The following is a 19,424-nucleotide window of genomic DNA, read 5'->3' on the forward strand; positions in this document are numbered from 1 at the left end:
TTTTACAAATCTACTTGATGGGCGGTGAGGACATAAATCATGTGGATGTACGTTGCGGCTACAATAGCCTCAATTCGCCTAATGCCAGGCGCATCGTCGGCGAACTGGACGCCCTGTTGAATGAGCACAATGAATTATTGAAATTCTTCAAAGCACACATGCACGAATTGCAAAGTGACAATCACGCTATTGTCATCAATCCTGATAAAACACCAGCTGGAGAGCACGTGCGTCGATTCAATGCGCCTGTTGTTGACGACATTGCTGGAATCATGGTTGGCGACCGCACATCGACGCGAGAAATCGTGATTCGAAGAAGAAACAATAATCTGGAGTTCATCGCTGACACACACCGTTCATACGACGCTCTCCAATATCCGCTAATTTTCTGGAAGGGACAAGACGGATATTGCATAAACATTAAACAACGAGATCCTGTCACAGGTAATTCATTCATTATGAACATCATTACTCATTTTGAATTGAGAAAATGAATGGTTGATGTTTTTTTTGTTTTTATCGGCGGTCATCGTCTACAGCGCTCTATTCCTCTTTATGTCATAAATCCCATCCCCACACACTTACGATACATTCGTTATTTTTTTATTTAACAACCAAAATATTCACTAGAAATAATTTATATGGCAGAACAACGTTTGCCGGGTCAGCTAGTATTATATATTATACTACAGAGATAGACTACTTATGTCTGGTCAAATCGATGTTGATTGGGTAATATAAATAAATTTAATCTACATTTTATATTACAGTGTGTATCTTAACATACGTAATTTGAAAACACCTGTGAGAATTATATAGCCACTAGAAAAAATCTTTTTGAAAAAAATATATAAGTAGTACGAAATGTAAGAACCGCTAGATAATTAGATATGTCACACATAGCTCAGTGGTCAGATCACACGCGCGCGAATCCCAGGGTGTGCGGGTTCGAACCCGCTGCGTGTTGATTTTTTAAAAATCATTTTTTTATTGATTATATATTTCAGACAGATAGGGTCCGTCCTCACACAAGCCCAATTGGTTATGGAGATCTGATAGCAACCGAAGCCAACTTTGCGGCATTCGAGAAATTTGTCGTATGGAGAGCGGGATAGTCCCAACTCCTCAAAGACTCATCCATTTCGATTCGTGACACTCAGTATGCGGGTACACAGGGCGCTTAACGTCAGCGGACAGCAGAGCGAGTCCAAAAAACAAAAAAATAATCTTTCCTAACTTTCTTCTTTAAGCACTAGGGCGCATGGTTGCACCATCACTAGTCGTTCGGCTCCATCTCGGGACGAAATGAGCACTCAACGTTTAAAGCGTCATGGAAAGCGGCCGTGCATATCCACGGCCGTGCATATCCACGGCTGTGCATATCCACGGCTGTGCATATATGACGGGTGGTGGTGGGAACTTTAACGTAGTAGGTGTTTTCAAATCATGTATATTCAATAAAGAATGATACATTCTTTCATCTTGTGAAGTATTTGTTGAATAAAAAATATAGTTTAGGTATCTCTTAATATTAAAAAGATACTTTACACACACAATATACGAAATTTGACATTTAACTATTACCAGCTGGAAAAAAAAACGAATGAAATTTCCAACGAGAAATACGCACGTTATAAAATTCTCTTTGCTACCCCGTACACGTCAAGTTCAGATCCTGGTAAAACTAAATTTCTCCATGCGAAATAACTTGTTTTATTTAATTGGTAAAATTATGGAAAAATCAGTCACACAACGATTTAATACATATTACAATGGAAAACGTACCACTGCATCTCCTAAAAATAAGAAAACTGTCCACTCCAATAGAATACCATGTCTTGCTACTCGCTTAGTAGAATCTGCATATTAAAATATAGGTCAGTGGCGTAGGGTGGAGGTAGGCTGTTTAAGATTGTACATACATAGTGCACATTAAACTTTCTTACTCATATGTACGTATTTGTTTTTATTGAACTAAGACTATAATTTACTGATGGTAATCAATTAAACCTTGCCTAAATCAAACCATAATAATTTTGGACAAAACAAACCATAACACTTTTGTTCATATTTATTTATTTTCGTTGGATTAAGAATACATATTACACATATTGTTGGCTCATTTTAAAATTCATTAAGCCCTGCCTAAACTATAATACATAACAAAACATTGTTATATCAATAGTATATCCGAAGTTATGTATGTTTTATTTGCATAATTTTAGCTATTTTATAGATATACAAGTATTTTTTGACTATAATCTATTATGGCTTGGTTTCGCAGGGTTGAATTGACTTTTAAAAATCCATATGTAAATTGTAGTCTTATTTCAGTGCACTATTTATGGCGGATCTAAACAGCCTACTTCCACCCTTCGCCACTGATATGGGTACTTTAGAAGTATACACACTCTTTTTTTTATAAAAATACCATGTATGCATCGATGATCTAATTCTAATATCTTCATAATTTAATAAAATTGTTTTTCTTTTTTTTCAGATACATTGGAAAAAGAATATAAATAAACACATTATTTTATAATAATTTAACAAAAAAATACAGTGATTATAAAAGTGATACTATTATAAAAATATAAATTGTTTAATTTTAAACACACAATCAAAACGTTGCGTCAATATCTGTCATTAACGATAATGCGTGTTGCAAAAAAAAGTTTTGTGACTGGATGGATTAATTTTTTTACATAATTTATAAAATATAAAAGTTATAAAATGACTAACTTCAAAATGTAGATAAAATGTGTAAATTACGTAAAATTTTTAGGTACTAAATTATTTCAACATTCCTATTTTATTTTAAATTATGCGGTATGAATTTGTGTAGGTACTTATAAAAACTACGATATAATTTTAAAAACAAATGAAGTTACATTTAGCTAAGAAAGTCTGTTTTAAGTAAATATTAGTTTGAAGTAAACAGTAAATTGATATAAAATGATATTATTTTTAATTAAACTAGAATTTCAATTAATATCATGAGGCGTTCAATCAATATACAAGATCTAACTCACGGTCATATTTATATAAATAATAATGCTAAGCAAAGAGTCTAGAAATGATCTAAATGAATAAAAATCTTTTAAGTATCTAACCAAATTTTACCATCCTCCTTTATGAAAAAAGATAATAATATTCCTAAGTAATAAAAAAATACACTTTAAATAAAAATTAGAAACTCGTAACGCCTCTGTCATATTATATAGTGGATGAAACGGATGAGAATTAACATTAGCTGTTTTAATATCATTTATTCTATAGTAGTTGTTAGATGACTTTATAGTCCAGTACTACAGCTCTCAATATTATTAACTGAAAAAAAATTGACTATTGGTTAGTTTTAACTTTGTTTAGAATTTAAAAAAATAATATATTTTCACAGTTTGCAATTTTAAGCATTTCACAAAACAATAATTTACATGATTATTCGTCACATACTATTAAACCAATAAACAAAAAAAAAACATTCAATCAATCATCGCAAATCTTCTGATAATGTCGTAATAAAATTGTAAATACCTATACAATTAAAAATAGAGCATTATCAAATCTTGTAAAATTTGAATTTGAATAAAAAATTAGTATATCTACTTAATTCGGTACATATTGTGATGGTAAACGGTTATAACTGCTGTTTACACAATTTTACAGGAGAGTAAAAATAAAGTTTTGAAATAAGTCTGACAATTAGTTAGTTTATAAGATAGGTATATTGAAGTATTTTATATCAGAATAAGCGAAATTAGCATCCCAACACAAACCTTTACACTTACTTATCATTTACTTGAACAACCTTTATTACAACAATCTTTACGAAGATTGAAGCTTTATTGTCATCTTGCATTTTAAGCACATATTATATTTATTTTCGGTATATCAACTTTTTTCACATTTGGTCAGATGCAGATATCTTTCAACATAATCACCGCTAACCTTTTAATTACCACATTTAAATAACACGTTAATTATATCTAATGGCCAACGACTCCAAACCCGCCAGTCACAGTGTTAGGACTAAATGAGTAAACGTTACTTTGTGACCAATAACGTTGCAGCTCTACTATTTTGCCACAACAAAGAATATACAATTTGGAACATAATATTATGGAAGACAACTAAAAAAGTGAAAAACTGCAGTTATAACCGTCTGCCATCACAGTATCGAATTAATAAATTTTTATTACTAAATCATATTGATTTCATTAAATTTAAATATGAGATAAAAAATAATACGTTCTAAAATATATGTATTTTTAAATAATTAATAAATAAATATTTACGTTTTCAGGGAGATAATAATTGAATGCAATTATGACTGCATTTTGTAATTTTAGTGAAAAAAAAAATATAACATAAAAATATTTTTTTAATATGATCGGGTAATTAAAAGATTTAAAATGGATGCGATGGGTGCAAATGATACTCTGGGCAATGACTCCTCGTTATACGACTTCGCTTCCTTGTTCAGTGATTTGTCCGCGACACCGTCGGGCTCGTTCCACAATGCCTCCGCGGGGAACGCGACTTCCGACGAGCCCAGCTTCATCCTCCCTTGGTGGAGGCAATTGCTGTGGAGCGTATTGTTCGTCGGTATGGTGTTCGTGGCTGCTGGCGGAAACCTCATCGTCGTGTGGATTGTCCTCGCGCACAAGAGGATGAGGACTGTCACCAATTACTTCCTGGGTGAGGCGACAATTTTTTTGATAACGCAATCTAAAAACCGTATTTTTATTCATAAGTATTGTATGTTTTCTGTGTAGCAAGTATATCTCAATTCAAGCTCGGGCTCTAATGTACCTACAATAGCAAACCCATACGTAGCGAGGGGTGGACGTAGGCTGTTAAGATTCTACATAAATAGCGCACACTAAACTTTATCAATCATACTTATTTGTTTTTATTAAACTAAGGATACCATTTGAAAATGGCGCTGGTTAGCTTTTATAACTAAATTAAACCCTGCCTAAATCAAACCAAAATAATTAAGGTATGCTATGGGAAATCCTACAAAAATAGTGAACACTTCTCTGTCATACTTATTTGATTTCGTTGAATTAAGAATACATTACAGATTTTATTCGTTAGATTTTTTAAATTCACTAAACCCTACGTAAATCAAACCATAACCGATAAAAAATATTCTTATATTATATATATAAAATATTTATCCTTTAATGGCATAATTTTATAGATAAGGCGGCTCTCGTGGTGCAGTTCGAAAGGCGCTGGCCTCCCCGAGAGTTCTGGGTTCGATTCCTGGCGAGTACACACAATTTATATGTGATTTTCTCTGGGTGTTTGTAATTGTTCAAAATTACTAAAAACTACCTTGTACGAAAAAGCAAGGACATGGTTATTAATAATTTAAAATATATATATATACTAGCTGAAGTACCCGGCTTCGCACAGGGTCGCTTCGTGGTTATGTTATAAAATAATAAGAGGTCATTATTTTTTTAATGTTAAAATATCTATGTAATACAATATGGCAATATGAAAGTAATTCTAATAGGAGTAAAGGTCAAACAAAAGAACACTAAATTAAAATCGAAAATTTGCAAACTTTATTAATGTTATTATTAAGTAGTAAAAATAAATCAAAATTGGATGGAAAAACAAACAACAAACTTTGTATTTTATATAATACAAATTTAGAAACCTTTGCAGGTGTGCGTACAACAACTGACAAAAGTTTCACCGCAATCGGATGAATGGTATAAGAACACATACGAATAGAAGAAGAAGAAGATGATTTTCTAATTCAGAGATCTTCATGGGCATGCGCACGACAACTCACCAAAGTTTCATTGCAATCGGATGAATGGTATAGGAACGCATACGAATAGAAGAAGAAGAAGATGGTTGTACTAATTCAGAAATCTTTGCGGGCATGCGCACAACAACTGGTCGAAATTTCATCGCAATCGGATGAATGATATAAGAACGCATACGAATAGAAGAAGATAGAATAGAAGAAAAAGAAGAAGAAGATGGTTGTACTAATTCAGAAACCTTTGCGAGTGTGCGTACAATAACTGACAAAAGTTTCGTCGCAATCGGATGAATGGTATAGGAACCATACGAATAAAAGAAGATAGAATGAAGAAGACGAAGAAGATGGTTGTACTAATTCAGAAACCTTAACGGGTGTTACCACAACAACTGATGAAAGTTTCATCGCAATCAGATGAATGGTATAGGAACCATACGAATAAAAGAAAATGGAATAAAGAAGAAGATGATGATTTTTCTAATTCAGAAAACTTCATGGGTGTGCATACAAATTTCATTGTAATCGGATAAATGGTATAGGAACGCATATGGGACAGACAGACAGACATACAGACAGACAGACATACATACAGACAGACAGACATTCATTTTTATATAGTAGTATATCCTATACTCTTTGCGCAAGTGCAAGCAATAAGTTGACAAAGTTTTATCGCAATCGGATGAACGGTATGGCAGCGCATAAAATACGAACAAACAAACAAACAAACAAATATTAATTTTTATATTTTAGATAGGTGGATAAACAAATATTTTTGACTATTATCTATTATGGCTTGGATTAGGAAAGGTTTGATTAAATTTTAAGTACCGACAAACACTATCTACACAATGTAGTCTTAGTTCAATGAAAACAAAATCGTTCAAATCAAAAGCAAAGTCGTTCAACTGACAACGTTGATTGTGCACTATTTATGTGTTATTTAAATGTTGTAATTAAAAGGTTAGCAGTGATTGTGTAGCCTATCTCTACCCTTCGCCTTTTGACCACAGGGTGAGCTTACAGTAAAAATTGTAACAAAATATGAGAGTAACTTGTTAAAAACTTTAAAAAAATTTTTCAACTAATTCATTATAGATTCATAATTAATTGTATTTAAAACTTTTAAAACTTTTTAATGAAATACCACGAAAAACCACAAAATTATTGACGTCTTTGATACAAACATATCGCTGTCAAAATAGTATCATATTATACAAAGGACCTACTGCGTTACAATACAACAAACAGAAACTATATCTCCGCTTAAAGCGCAGGGCTGACATCTTCTCTTTCTCTCACTAAGTCGGCAGGCCGCATGGCGAATCGATTGATATGACGCAATCACGCGGACTTCAACATTATTATTTTTAAACTCTAAAATCTTAAAGATTGTCCAACCTCTTTGGGTAGTATAATACTGGCATAAAATTCATGTGTAAATAAAACACGGTTTTTGTTGGCTTTAACTTTATAGGCTAGCAGCAAACAAATTTTGAAAATAGCCGATATACTGGATTATTTGTTAGGTTAGGTTTTGAATTCATGAATTTTATTTTGCCTTAAACAGCTATGAAAATTGAATGTTCATATTGAATCTAATAAAATTGGAGACCGCATAGTATACGATCATCTCTTTCTGATAAGAAAGCTCACGGCGAACTGTACCACGGTGAAATGTTTTACGTATAATTTACATGTAACCAAATTGAATGGTACTGGCATGGGCTTGTTTGCTAGCTTGTCTTAGGTAAGTCTTTAATGTTCTGTATTTTTTTAAACATTTTGGGACCAATGTCTCTCATTCAAACCAACAAACACCAACATATTATAAGATTGTCTGTTTGAGCATTAGCTGAGCTTTTACCAAAATCACCTATGAAAATTGAGTTAAAATTTATATTGAATCTAATTAAATTGGAGAGATAAGAAAGCTCGCAGCGAACTGTGCCACTGTGAAATGTTTTACGTAAATTTACATGTAATTTATGGAACTAACTGGTCAAGGAAATAAAAATAAAATGATCAATGATTTCCGTTTAAAAACTCATAAAATATAATAAATTATAACTGAATGTATAATATATTATTATAATATACGCTTTTAACATTTTTACAACACGATTTCTATGAAAAAACTAACATCTTTATATTATTGTAAAATGGAATTTTATTATGTAAATTCTAAATCAATTAATTAATATACCAAAGGTTACAAGGTTAGGTACAACATAATATTATAGTACAATGTTCTGTTGATTTGATTATTTAGCTTCTAGTTTCTACCATAAACTACAGTGTTAGTTTCTAACATGACATAGTTATAGAGCGCGGGATGTTTTCAAAATAATTGTACGACATGTCGTTAAAGCAGTTTATAAATTGTACTGGAAGCACTATGCGTTATCATAGTAATTATAACAAACTTATGGCTATTTTGACGATCGGTAATAACATCTCATATTGTATGGTGTAGGGTTGCGAAATATTTACAGAATACATCCGGGATACTTTTCTTGGACTGTATTTGCAGGAAAAACTTAACATCGTTTTGTTTGTGCCATTTTCTATCGGTAAACGATACTTCTTGGCGGCATTGACCTATGTGTTACTGATAACTATTTTAGAAATTGGTATAATCAATAATCAATGTAACAAAGACGAAAGTCATGTTCAACTGCTTTGCGGGCCAAAAAGAGATCCTCGTCAATGGCACTCAGCTCGAACAGCTGAAAAGCTACATCTATCTGGGACAACAAGTGTCTATAGATGGATGTATATTTGATGAAATTGTTCGAAGAGTAAAGCTAGGCTGGAGTGCTTTTGGCCGCCCGAATAATGTCTTTAAAAGTGACCTTCCACTGTGCCTAAAGCGCAAAGTGTTCGACCAGTGTGTGCTTCCCGTGATCACATATGCGTGTGAAACATGAACCCTAAGTAAAAGAGAGATCCAGAAACTTAGCGTAGCACAACATTGTATGGAGAGGTGCATGCTGGGCATAACGCGAAATGACAAAAAGAGGAATGAGTGGATAAGGAAGCAGACAAGGGTTTGCGATGTAATAGAGTTTATTAAAAGCCTTAAATAGAGATGGGCTGGAGACATAACTCAAAGAAGAGACAATCGTTGGACAAATCTAGTCATCCAATGGTATCCAGGAAGTACAAAACGTCTGCAAGGTAGACTTAGAGGCAGCTGGATCGATGAAATGATAAAGTTTTGCGAAAGTACGTGACAATGCGATTCACAGGACTGAGAGAAGTGGAAGCAGCTTGAAGAGTCGTTCATCCAGCAGTGGATAGATTCAGGCTGATGATTATGATGATGATAATCAGTCGTTTGTTATCCCGAGGTGCAGAACCAACCTGCCATGGTGAAGCCAACTTTTTTTTGATCATGTCCGACCCTAAGACGATTATGTAGATGTGTATTGTCAAATTTATAAACAACGTAAACGTACTGTTGAAAATATCGATGTTGTGAATCAAAGTGTGGATAAAAACTCAAAACAATTAATTATACATCGTTTTCAATAACTTTGACCTTCTTTTGGCACTACATGGAATAATCTTCAATAAGATTTGCATTTAAAGGCGTATAAAGAAAGTTTATACAAGAATATGATCAGGAGTTATATTATTATAACTAAGGAGTTATAGAGAATTTTTAGTACCGTAACATCCTAAAAGACCCGGGAAGTACGCAAGACAAAGCCCAACATCTTCAGCGCCTTTTTACAAATGGTATCTATATGACCACTAAACGTCAGTTTACTGCCAAACATAATTCCAAGATCTCTTAGAGATGATATTCGCGAGAAAACTCTGCCATGCATCGAATACTGGAAAAATAATACTCGTGAGGCTTTAGTAAACGATAAAACTTATCAATATTGAAGTCCAGTTTGTTACGCCTGCCCCAATCTAATATATTATCTATAATCTAATGGTACATTGTAAAGGGGCTTTCCAGAACAGTTAGTAACCCTGCTTGTAAAATGTTATATTAGATTAGACAATATTGCTTGCAGTTTTTAACGACTAGTGGTCAATTTACGACTAGAAACATTGCAAATGTGTAGTACATGAGTCGTAATACACCTGCTTTATCAGAAAATATTGTGGGCATTAAATTAATATGCTAATGTAATTTTGTACGGACTATGTTTTATATGGCTATTAAAATTATCCATTCATCAACTAGAATTCCCTAGATAGTATTAAAAAAACAATGTAAATTTTAACTAGGAGTTAGTTAATATTCTAGTTTAGTTAAGTCAGTGTTTCTAAATATGTTGAACGTCATGTCACACTATTCAAATAAATAAAAAAGTAAATGTAACCTTTTGCTCTCATTTGAAACTTGAGAGACTGGGTTATTGAAAAAACTCTAAAATACATATCGAAACAATTGCAATCTGAGAACACATCTTTCATTTGCAGTGAGTATCTACGAGAATCAGGGATGATCAGGGATGGCACCAATTGGAGGAGAAGATATAATGCTGAGCTCTACGGGCTGTACAAATATTGCAGCGCAGTTCAATCAATTAAGATTGGGAGACTGCGATGGCTAGGTCATGTGCACCGTATGAATTACAATGAACCGGCAAAGAGAGTGATGTTCAGCAATCCAATAGGACGTAGAAGACGAGGGAGGCAAAGATTCGCTGGTTAGATGGAGCTGCCAGTGACTGCCGTATTCTGGGGGAACCAAATTGGAAAGCGGCCACACTGGATAGGGACAGGTGGAGAGAGCTGTTGGAGGAGGCCAGGACCCACACCGGGTTGTCGCGCCCCTGATAATGATGATCTAGGAGAATCCTTACAAGAAGATTTGTTACTCAAAATTTGTTATCGAGATCGAGATAATAATTATTATAACTAAACTGAATAACGAACTGATAACGAACTGATAACGGAACTAAACGATCATTTTGTGATATATAATATATAAATGTAAACACATGGCTAAATCTATTGCAATATAATATAGTTACCATCAAGGCGGGATATGTGGACATACTTGATCGTTTTAACCTTTCCTTTACGATGCTAATAAATTCCGTCCGTTCCCGTGATGTCACCTTGGGTTACCATACAATATTAACAACATTACAGTAAGTTAAAATGTAAATGTCTATTTTGGAAACATAGATAAGTCTAATAACGTTTCAACATCATTATTTTCTATTTGTTTTGTCCATAAGATGATCAAAAAGGCATTTAAACTTATTTACCCATTATTACAAGCAACATGCGTCTTGTATTGATCAAGACAAATCTTGATCTCAACCCTTATACTCTTAGTTCTTTCTCACAATTGAGTATCTCTTTTTGTTGGTTAAACTTTTAAATCTTTCCTTTGTTCGTAATAAAATACTACTCTCTGTTTGCAATGGGCATTTATAGTTTTATTTTACAGGAAAATTAAATCTAAAAGAAATTTATCAATTATTATAATATTTGTATTTAGTGGATATGCCATCAATTTTGAAAATAATAACATTTTAACCGGTTCTATGCCTTCAGCGAATTATCTCGCTCTATGAGGCCGTGATCAACAGGCCGCATATACAAATTTTGCGAGTTATCTCGCCCGACGTTAAACTAAACTTACTAGCTACTGCCGATTTATTTGCATAATCCAAAAAATTAAGCACACAGTGATATCTGTTTGAATAATTATGAAATACTTAGTCACAAATTATCGCTATTACAGCGATTGTAGTAAGTACTTCACTCTATATTCACCGTGTGTCGTCAAAAATCTGCGGCCTGTCAGATACTGCCATAGTAATATCGTAAGGCATAGAAAAGGTTAAATAAACGTAGTATTAATGATTCTAGAAATAGCCGAATGAGCTGGATATTCTAAGGTAATATTACAGTAAGGGGAGTGTTAATTAAGCTACTGACACAAAGATCTTTTTGAAAGTATTTAGTTACTATGGTAACTGAGTTGTTTAAATTATGTTAAGTATTATTATAACCTTCCTACCTAAAATAAAAAAGACTTATAATATAACACTAATTTCCATTTCGATCAAATATATTATTTTTTTATAAGATTCTTGCACTAGTAATACGTATGATTATTTCTAAAATCTATCCATAAATACCTTTTAAATCATGTCCTTATAAAGGTACAAATTATACATTTCATAAACCACGTTAAAGACCCGGAAAAGGAATCGTTTTCATTTTGAATAAAGATTTTTTTTGTTATAATTTTTTGAAATTCAAACTCAATTTTTTAAAATAATATATTTTTTCTGCCTGTTCTTAAAAAAAATAGTTGTTTTAGATTTTATGAAGTTTATAATATTATGATAGAACAACGTACAGCTTTTCCAGAATATATTAATTTATGTAACTGCGTATAAATGGCCTACTTATTTTGTTTCCCAAATCTTACCTATATTTAATGACTTTATTGCTGTAAAGGGCTTATGTCCAAATTCACAGTTTCATCTAAAGTACTGTTGGTTTAACTTGAAATGAAACACAGTTTGAAATAAGCATAGTTTTATTGAGTTCGTAATAGCTATCGTTTGTAACACGAAATTAACTTCTGTTAGTGGACATTTTATTGCTAAAATTAACTTGGACGTTTCATATAGTATATTATAATAATATGATATAAGTCAATTTAGACATAATATTGCCATTTTATTGCTTACTAATATTATATAAATATTATATTTTAATATAATAATATAAATATTATTTATATATGTATTTATATATAGTTTATTAAGTGATCTAAAAAAGGATGACTCTAAAATAATGACTGTTTATTTATTAAGAATGTTTCCAGACGGTAAAGTTTGAAATAAGGAACATTTTGGTATAACTGACTCAATGTCATTTTTTCGAATTAGTGTTTTTCGCCAGAGCAGTGACTATATATTATAATACAATATTTACTAATATATAAAATAATTCTCAGTTTTTTATTATAATTAATAAATAAGCACCCAGATACTATATAATATATTTTGAATCGAAGATTTAATTATAATCCATTATTATTTTTAATTATTCTATAAACTCCGTTGTTCAAATTCTCCTTCCAATTATTATATGATAGAATATTACGGTTTTACCAAACACATCTATCTTCCACAATACCATAGCACCTTTTTTCATTTCCTTGATATTCTCAACGGCATTTATAAATCATAACTTTCATCTATGCCACTTAAATTTAGTGAAATATCTAGCATTGACTTTAAAATTCTCGATAAATTAATTTACTGAAGAAGAGATTCTCAAGAAACCGAAAAAATGTAACGAAGCTAAGTAGCCGACCGCAACCGGAATTTTAAAAATCAACCGGTAAAAAGGTTTTTAGAAAAGAAAAAAAAATCAAATCTCCAATTTGAATTTTCTTGATATATCATAAAACTTATCCCGATTTCTCGAGAAAACAGATATTCTTGATTTCAAGAATACTCAAATCTCGATAAATAAAAAGTCGAAAGATCACAAACTCTATGTATGATAAATCTGCCAGAACATTACATTTATTGCAGAGCTACGGCTTGCTTCTTCCCATTAAAACATCATATTTTCCCCCATTGTGTGTACAAGGCAATTGCCTGGAATATTGTGAGTTGATTTATTATTTTTTCTATAAGCAGTCTAATTATAACGCAAGACAATATTATGTAATCCTGTACAACCTTTAAATATTTTATAAAATAATTATTGGGTATGTAATTATTACATTATAATATATTTTGTCTTCACTTATCTGTCTGTAACGCATAAAGATACAAATTTTAATAAAATCATAACTCGAGAACCTCATGTTATTTAACATACATCATTTTTGAAAACACTTATGAGAAAATATAATATTATAACCAAGTGTAAGTAAGACTCGAAAAATGCAAGTATGAATCGAATCTGCATCTCTCAGCTTTCGCGCCCACGTAGATAGACCGCTATGCTAAAGGTACCATACTTCAATACGATAAATTTTTACTAATGCTTCATATAATACTCTCTGAAGCGCTTTCTAAATTGAGCTAATATTGGCTATTGGCTTTTGTATTTTAAATCAAAGAAGTTATAACTTTAATTACTAACCAACGTCACTTATTACTCCAAGATATTTTAGTGTTGTAGCTTCCTTGAACTTATTAATAATTTTTAATTAATTATATGTATAATTATATATGTTTATTTTGTTTAATTTCAGTGAATCTGTCAATAGCGGACGCCATGGTGTCTACGCTGAATGTCACCTTCAACTATACCTACATGATGAACTCGGATTGGCCTTTTGGGACGCTATATTGCAAAATTAGCCAATTTGTGGCGGTCCTCAGCATCGGGGCGTCAGTTTTCACACTAATGGCCATTAGCATCGATAGGTAAGTGCTAGAAACCGTTATTTTCTCGGGATTATCCCTTTCGCCCCAACGTTTCAGTGTATATTTAAAACATCGCACCCCGAATTATTTGATATTCAATAATATATAGTCGGCATAACGCATTATTTTCAACGGAACAACTTTATTAATAGTAGGTATATGCAATAACGTAGTAGATGGATCAAGTGTTTGAAAAACAAAACCATGTCACATAGTATAATACTGAATTTATAAACATGTACATTCAGAAATAACAGACAATAAAATACAAAGGTTACCTACCACGTTTTATTAAAACTAAATAACATATAAATTATATTATTATATAATTATGTAAAATATTGTTAATTTATTTAACGAAAATTTTATCGTACTTTATCCGTCGTCGTAGTTATGAAAAAACTTGTAAATAAATACTTAAGGGCGGACGTGCTCAGCATACGTCAAAATAAATAGAGCTTTTATTCCATTTTCAAACCATGATCCTGTAAACGTTGTAGATAATCGATTTACATAATTTTGAAGCCTCGTTATTCTTTATATTTATTTTAAACATTTGATTAAGTACATGTTCAAACACGCGCGTTAACATGATCTTACTCCCTACTTCAATTTTAGTTTGTCAATTTATGGATACGGCCGTATGTTGTAGCCTAACCACTGGGGAATAACAAAAGAAATTGCGTATTTCAAAAAAAACACTACCTTATACTTAGGTCAATAATTATTATAAAGCAATCATTATTCATAAGATGTTTATTACACTTGAATGGTCATAAATGTAGCTTATAATTAGTATATTTAGAATTATCTTCAAATGTGTTAATCTTGCCCATTTTTTGAATAATAAAATGCCTAATTCTTGTCAAATTTGGGATCGCAGAGATTATCAATATAATTGTTATCGTAAATATTTTACAAAAATAATCTCGTCATAAATTATACTAATGGTTTTATAAATGCGTTTAAAAATTAATAAATGTAAAAAATTTTAACACCGCTGCACATTCATGTACCGAAATATGACTATTCTAAAACATTAGAGCGAGAGGTTTAAAAGAACACAATTTTATGTAATAAAAATACTTTTTGCAGTCATCAAATGTTTAAAATAAATATAAAGGATAACAAGGCTTCAAAATTATATATATATAGATTATCTACAACATTTAAGGAATGTCGAGGATCATGGTTTGAAAATGCAATAAAAGTTCCATTTTGACCTACGCTGAGCATGTTCCCCCTTAATTCCTTGTCGTAAAAACAAGAACTTTTATCGGAAAATAATATACGTATTTAAATATTTCATACATTATTATACTGTAACTGAAATAGTTAAGTAACAAAACCTCACCATACTGTGAGATTATAACATTATTACAATATCAGAGGAGTAGTTTTACATAATAAATTAATCCACGTAAGGTTAATTATGTTACTAACTAAATTTGTTATAGCCCTTTATAGTATCAGTTTCAACTATCAAAAATAACAAATACAAATATATTTTATGTTAACCTTCATTATATATTTTTTTATTATTCAATACTTAAATAACATGGGATTGAAGAGTGGAAGTTTCTTATTACTCAACCGCATCGGGAAATATTAAATAAATCCAAATTCTACTCGTGTCAACTACGTGAAAGTTTCCACCACCACCCGTCATATATGCACAGTCGTGGATATGCACGGCCGCTTTCTATGACGCTTTAAACGTGTCTGAAAGAAATAATTTTAAGTGCTCATTCCGTCCCGAAACGGAGCCGCACGGGACTGATGCTGCAACCATGCACCGTAGTGCTTAAAGAATAAAGTTAAGATTTTTTTTCTTTTTTTTTTTGGACTGGCTCTGCGAATTAAAATGGTCTACAGAAGAGTCAAGACTATCCCGCTTCCCGTACGACGCTGCAAATTTCTCGAATACCGCAAAGTTGGCCTCGGTTGCTATCAGATCTCCATGACAAATTGGGCCCGTGTGAGGACGGACCCTGGCAAACAGCTCCGTTCGTTTGAGTTCCATAAGCGGGCAATCCCAGAGGATGTTTTCAACATCTTGGTGGTCATGCCCGCAGGTACAACCCGGCTTATCTACTATCAAGCTAAACTCGTAGAGTCTGGCGGCGAAGTTGCCATGGCCGGTGAGGAACTGGCTAATCCAGTGCGAAGGTTGGAGTCTTCTAGTTTGGTGCCTGTCGTGTCAATTATTTCAACGGATTTTTTTCATGAGTTATTATTTTTATATATTTTTGGGGATCGAGAGGAGAGAGGGTGATGCGGTGATGAAGACAGCAATAATGTAGTTAGATGTGGATGTTTATCATCTTGATGCATTAACACAGAGAGTTAGAATGGTCGGAATAAGATTACCGGTGTAGAGTGATTACGGTGAGCTCGTGATCAGACCAAGCCGCGATCTGGTAACGACGACTACTAACCAACTGTTAAGCAGGTCACTGTCTTGAGTGACGGACTCGAGTGGAGTAGTGAGTTGAGTGACGGACTCGAGATGAGTGGTGCCGAGTTATGGATCGTCCTTGCTCAATACATTACCAGTGGCAATTAAATAAATCATAAAATATACTGTTTACCTAGGTTATGATTGAGGAAATTGCTGACAATCAGTTCCGTCATTGTAGTTTGTCTTTACAACAAAACATAAAAATATTGAAGTGTGTCACACTTGTAATGTATGATTGGTATGTATATATAGTATTTAAATTATATATTTTTAGCATGTATACATGCTTTTCTCTTGACCTACCGGTCAGATTCGTTACAAAAAATCGCACAGGCGTAACGAAAAATAAAGTCACAAAAGTAGCGCGGCCGCGAGAGACTCCATTCGGCCGTGAACGGCGCTTCGGGAATGACGTGTAAACCCGCGCCCCGTAATGTATTTTATTTTCTTTCGAATTTGGACAACCAGCATTGTTGGTTGTTAGTCAAGTGGTTGTTAGGATTAATTCGCTTGAATCATTGATAAATTTGTGACTTAATGGACAATAAAAAATGTTAGTTGTAAAAGTTAACTCTACTTGATCTAACTGTTTTCTTGAAATTTTTCTAACAATTAGGTTTTCTGATGTATTTCAATAACAATAATTTGACATTCTCAAATGTTGTATAACAATTAATATTTCATTACCTACATCGATTCAATTACAAAGCTCACTGCTTAAAGCTGCCGATAATTAATCTTAGACTTAATTTCGTATGCGAACCGAGGCCTCGAGGTAAAGAAGAACTCATTTGGAAAGTTGAGGTTAAGTCCCACTTGGTTTAAGTTTTTTCTAAGATTTTCCATCATCATCGTGAGCCTGAATCTATCCACTACTGGATGAAGGCCTCTATAAGCCGATTCCACTTATCTCGATACTGTGCGTTTTGTTGCCACGTACCTCCGCAGAACTTAATCATTTCATCGATCCAATGGCCTCTAAGTCTACCTTACGGATATGTTGTACCTCATGGGTACCACTGGATGACTAGATTTGTCCAGCGATTGACCCTTATTCGAGCTATGTGTCCAGTTAATTTTCATTTGAGGTTTCTAGCGAACTCTATTAGATCGCAAACCCTTGTCTGTTTTATTATCCAATCATTCCTCTTTTTGTCGTTTCGCGTTATGCTTAGCATGCACCTTTCCATACCACGCTGCGCTACTCTAAGTTTCTGGACTTCGATTTTACTTAGGGTCCATATGTCACATGCATAAATGTGATTACGGGAAGCATACACTGGTTGAACACTTTGCGCTTTAGGCACAGTGGAAGGTCATATATTTGAAGACATTATTCAGGCGGCTAAAAGCACTCCAGCCCAGCTTTATATTATGTAATATCAGTGGCGAAGGATGACTTTTTGAAAAAGGTAGACTGTGGGAGTAACCATGTTTATCAGATGTATTTACGGGAAATAAGAAGATAACGCAATATTACTGATAAATATGTACCTACGCTAAATCTATGAAATTTCAAAAGCTTACTTTTGTTTATAAGGTTTGTTATAATTAGTTTATAAAAATAACCAATTGGTTTGAATTATTTATGTATTTTCCTAAACATTTATAAACGTAACATACGCTCAAAATATATTACTTATCATCTATGAAAATATCCGTTGTTGTGTATATAATATTATGTTCCATAACAATTTATAATTTAATCCGTAAAACTAGACATTTTGAAATACTTCTATATTTAAAACACAGACTTAGGTAGGTACAATATCAGATATATAAATTGTCTAATGAGAGAACTAATAGATAAATAAAAATCACGAGATAAATTATTTTATATTTTTAACAACAATCAATACAATATTTATGTGATTGAATCCCATTGATATTATTTTTTAAATTGTCTTCTTATTAATTATTTTGAATAAATGTGCTCTAGTGATATAAGCGCTAACGAAACAACTTGTAGATTTGTATGCGGGACGTCAGATATTTTGAAATTATGAGAAAAAAAGTTCATATTGAAAAACCCGACGATTCACGCAAAATAATCTTATAAAATATGTGAAGCAAAACGCGGTGTTTTATTTACTTTCGAGAGATGCCATAGATGGTGCTTATTGAAATATGGGAAAATATCGTAAAATTATGACTATTATACGATAAGATGTCTTTGGGCATATTGAATATATTTGTTGAGTCACTCTAGTGTGGTGTTCGATGTGTAGGTTGAGGATGATGATAGTCGAGAGTCTACGATGTAGCAGGGTGAGATTTATTAGCAGCGTATCGGTACAATAGTATATTATACATGATAGTTACTAGCTAAGTACTCTGATTCGAGTGACATTGAGATAAATTGTTCTTCGTTATTTATACAATAAAAGGTAGTACATTAACATTAAATTCTGTTAGATAATCATATTAAACTAAATCTAGAGTCAGCGTTTTAAATTGAGTAGCGAAATGAAATATTATTTGTTATTACAGTTGTAAGAAAATACTATGAAAAATAATTATTCAGCTAATACACCGTAATGGTATAATGTGCTGTGATATGATGTAATAATACACCGTCTCTAATTTCGCCAATCGACTTGCTAGTCTAGCTGAATTGTTTACTGGAAATGGATTCGCTGGAAATATATTACCGCAAAGTAATTTGATATTTTTATTAACAATAGATATTCGATCGCTTATTGATCTGCAGCTACATATTATTATTTGTGATTTATATAAATACGTCAATATGGAAATAAAAAATATTTTTCTTAAGAAGGTAGGCTTT

The 19,424-nt window shown here is 32.5% G+C and overlaps 1 protein-coding gene across 1 annotated transcript in view; it reads left to right on the forward strand.

The window, feature by feature from the left end:
• The first annotated feature begins 4,415 nt into the window (after positions 1-4,415).
• Positions 4,416-19,424, forward strand: part of TkR99D (Tachykinin-like receptor at 99D) — a 544,278-nt gene continuing 529,269 nt past the window's right edge. The window contains exons 1-2 of the mRNA XM_085955182.1: positions 4,416-4,701; positions 14,001-14,175. Coding sequence (XP_085811308.1) covers positions 4,416-4,701; positions 14,001-14,175 — 461 coding nt within the window. The remainder of the gene's footprint in view (positions 4,702-14,000; positions 14,176-19,424) is intronic.

The sequence above is a fragment of the Rhyacophila brunnea genome, unplaced genomic scaffold (assembly GCF_057557595.1).
Source record: "Rhyacophila brunnea isolate RB1 unplaced genomic scaffold, BYU_Rbru_1.0 scaffold_10, whole genome shotgun sequence".
Classification (NCBI taxonomy): Eukaryota; Metazoa; Arthropoda; class Insecta; order Trichoptera; family Rhyacophilidae; genus Rhyacophila; species Rhyacophila brunnea.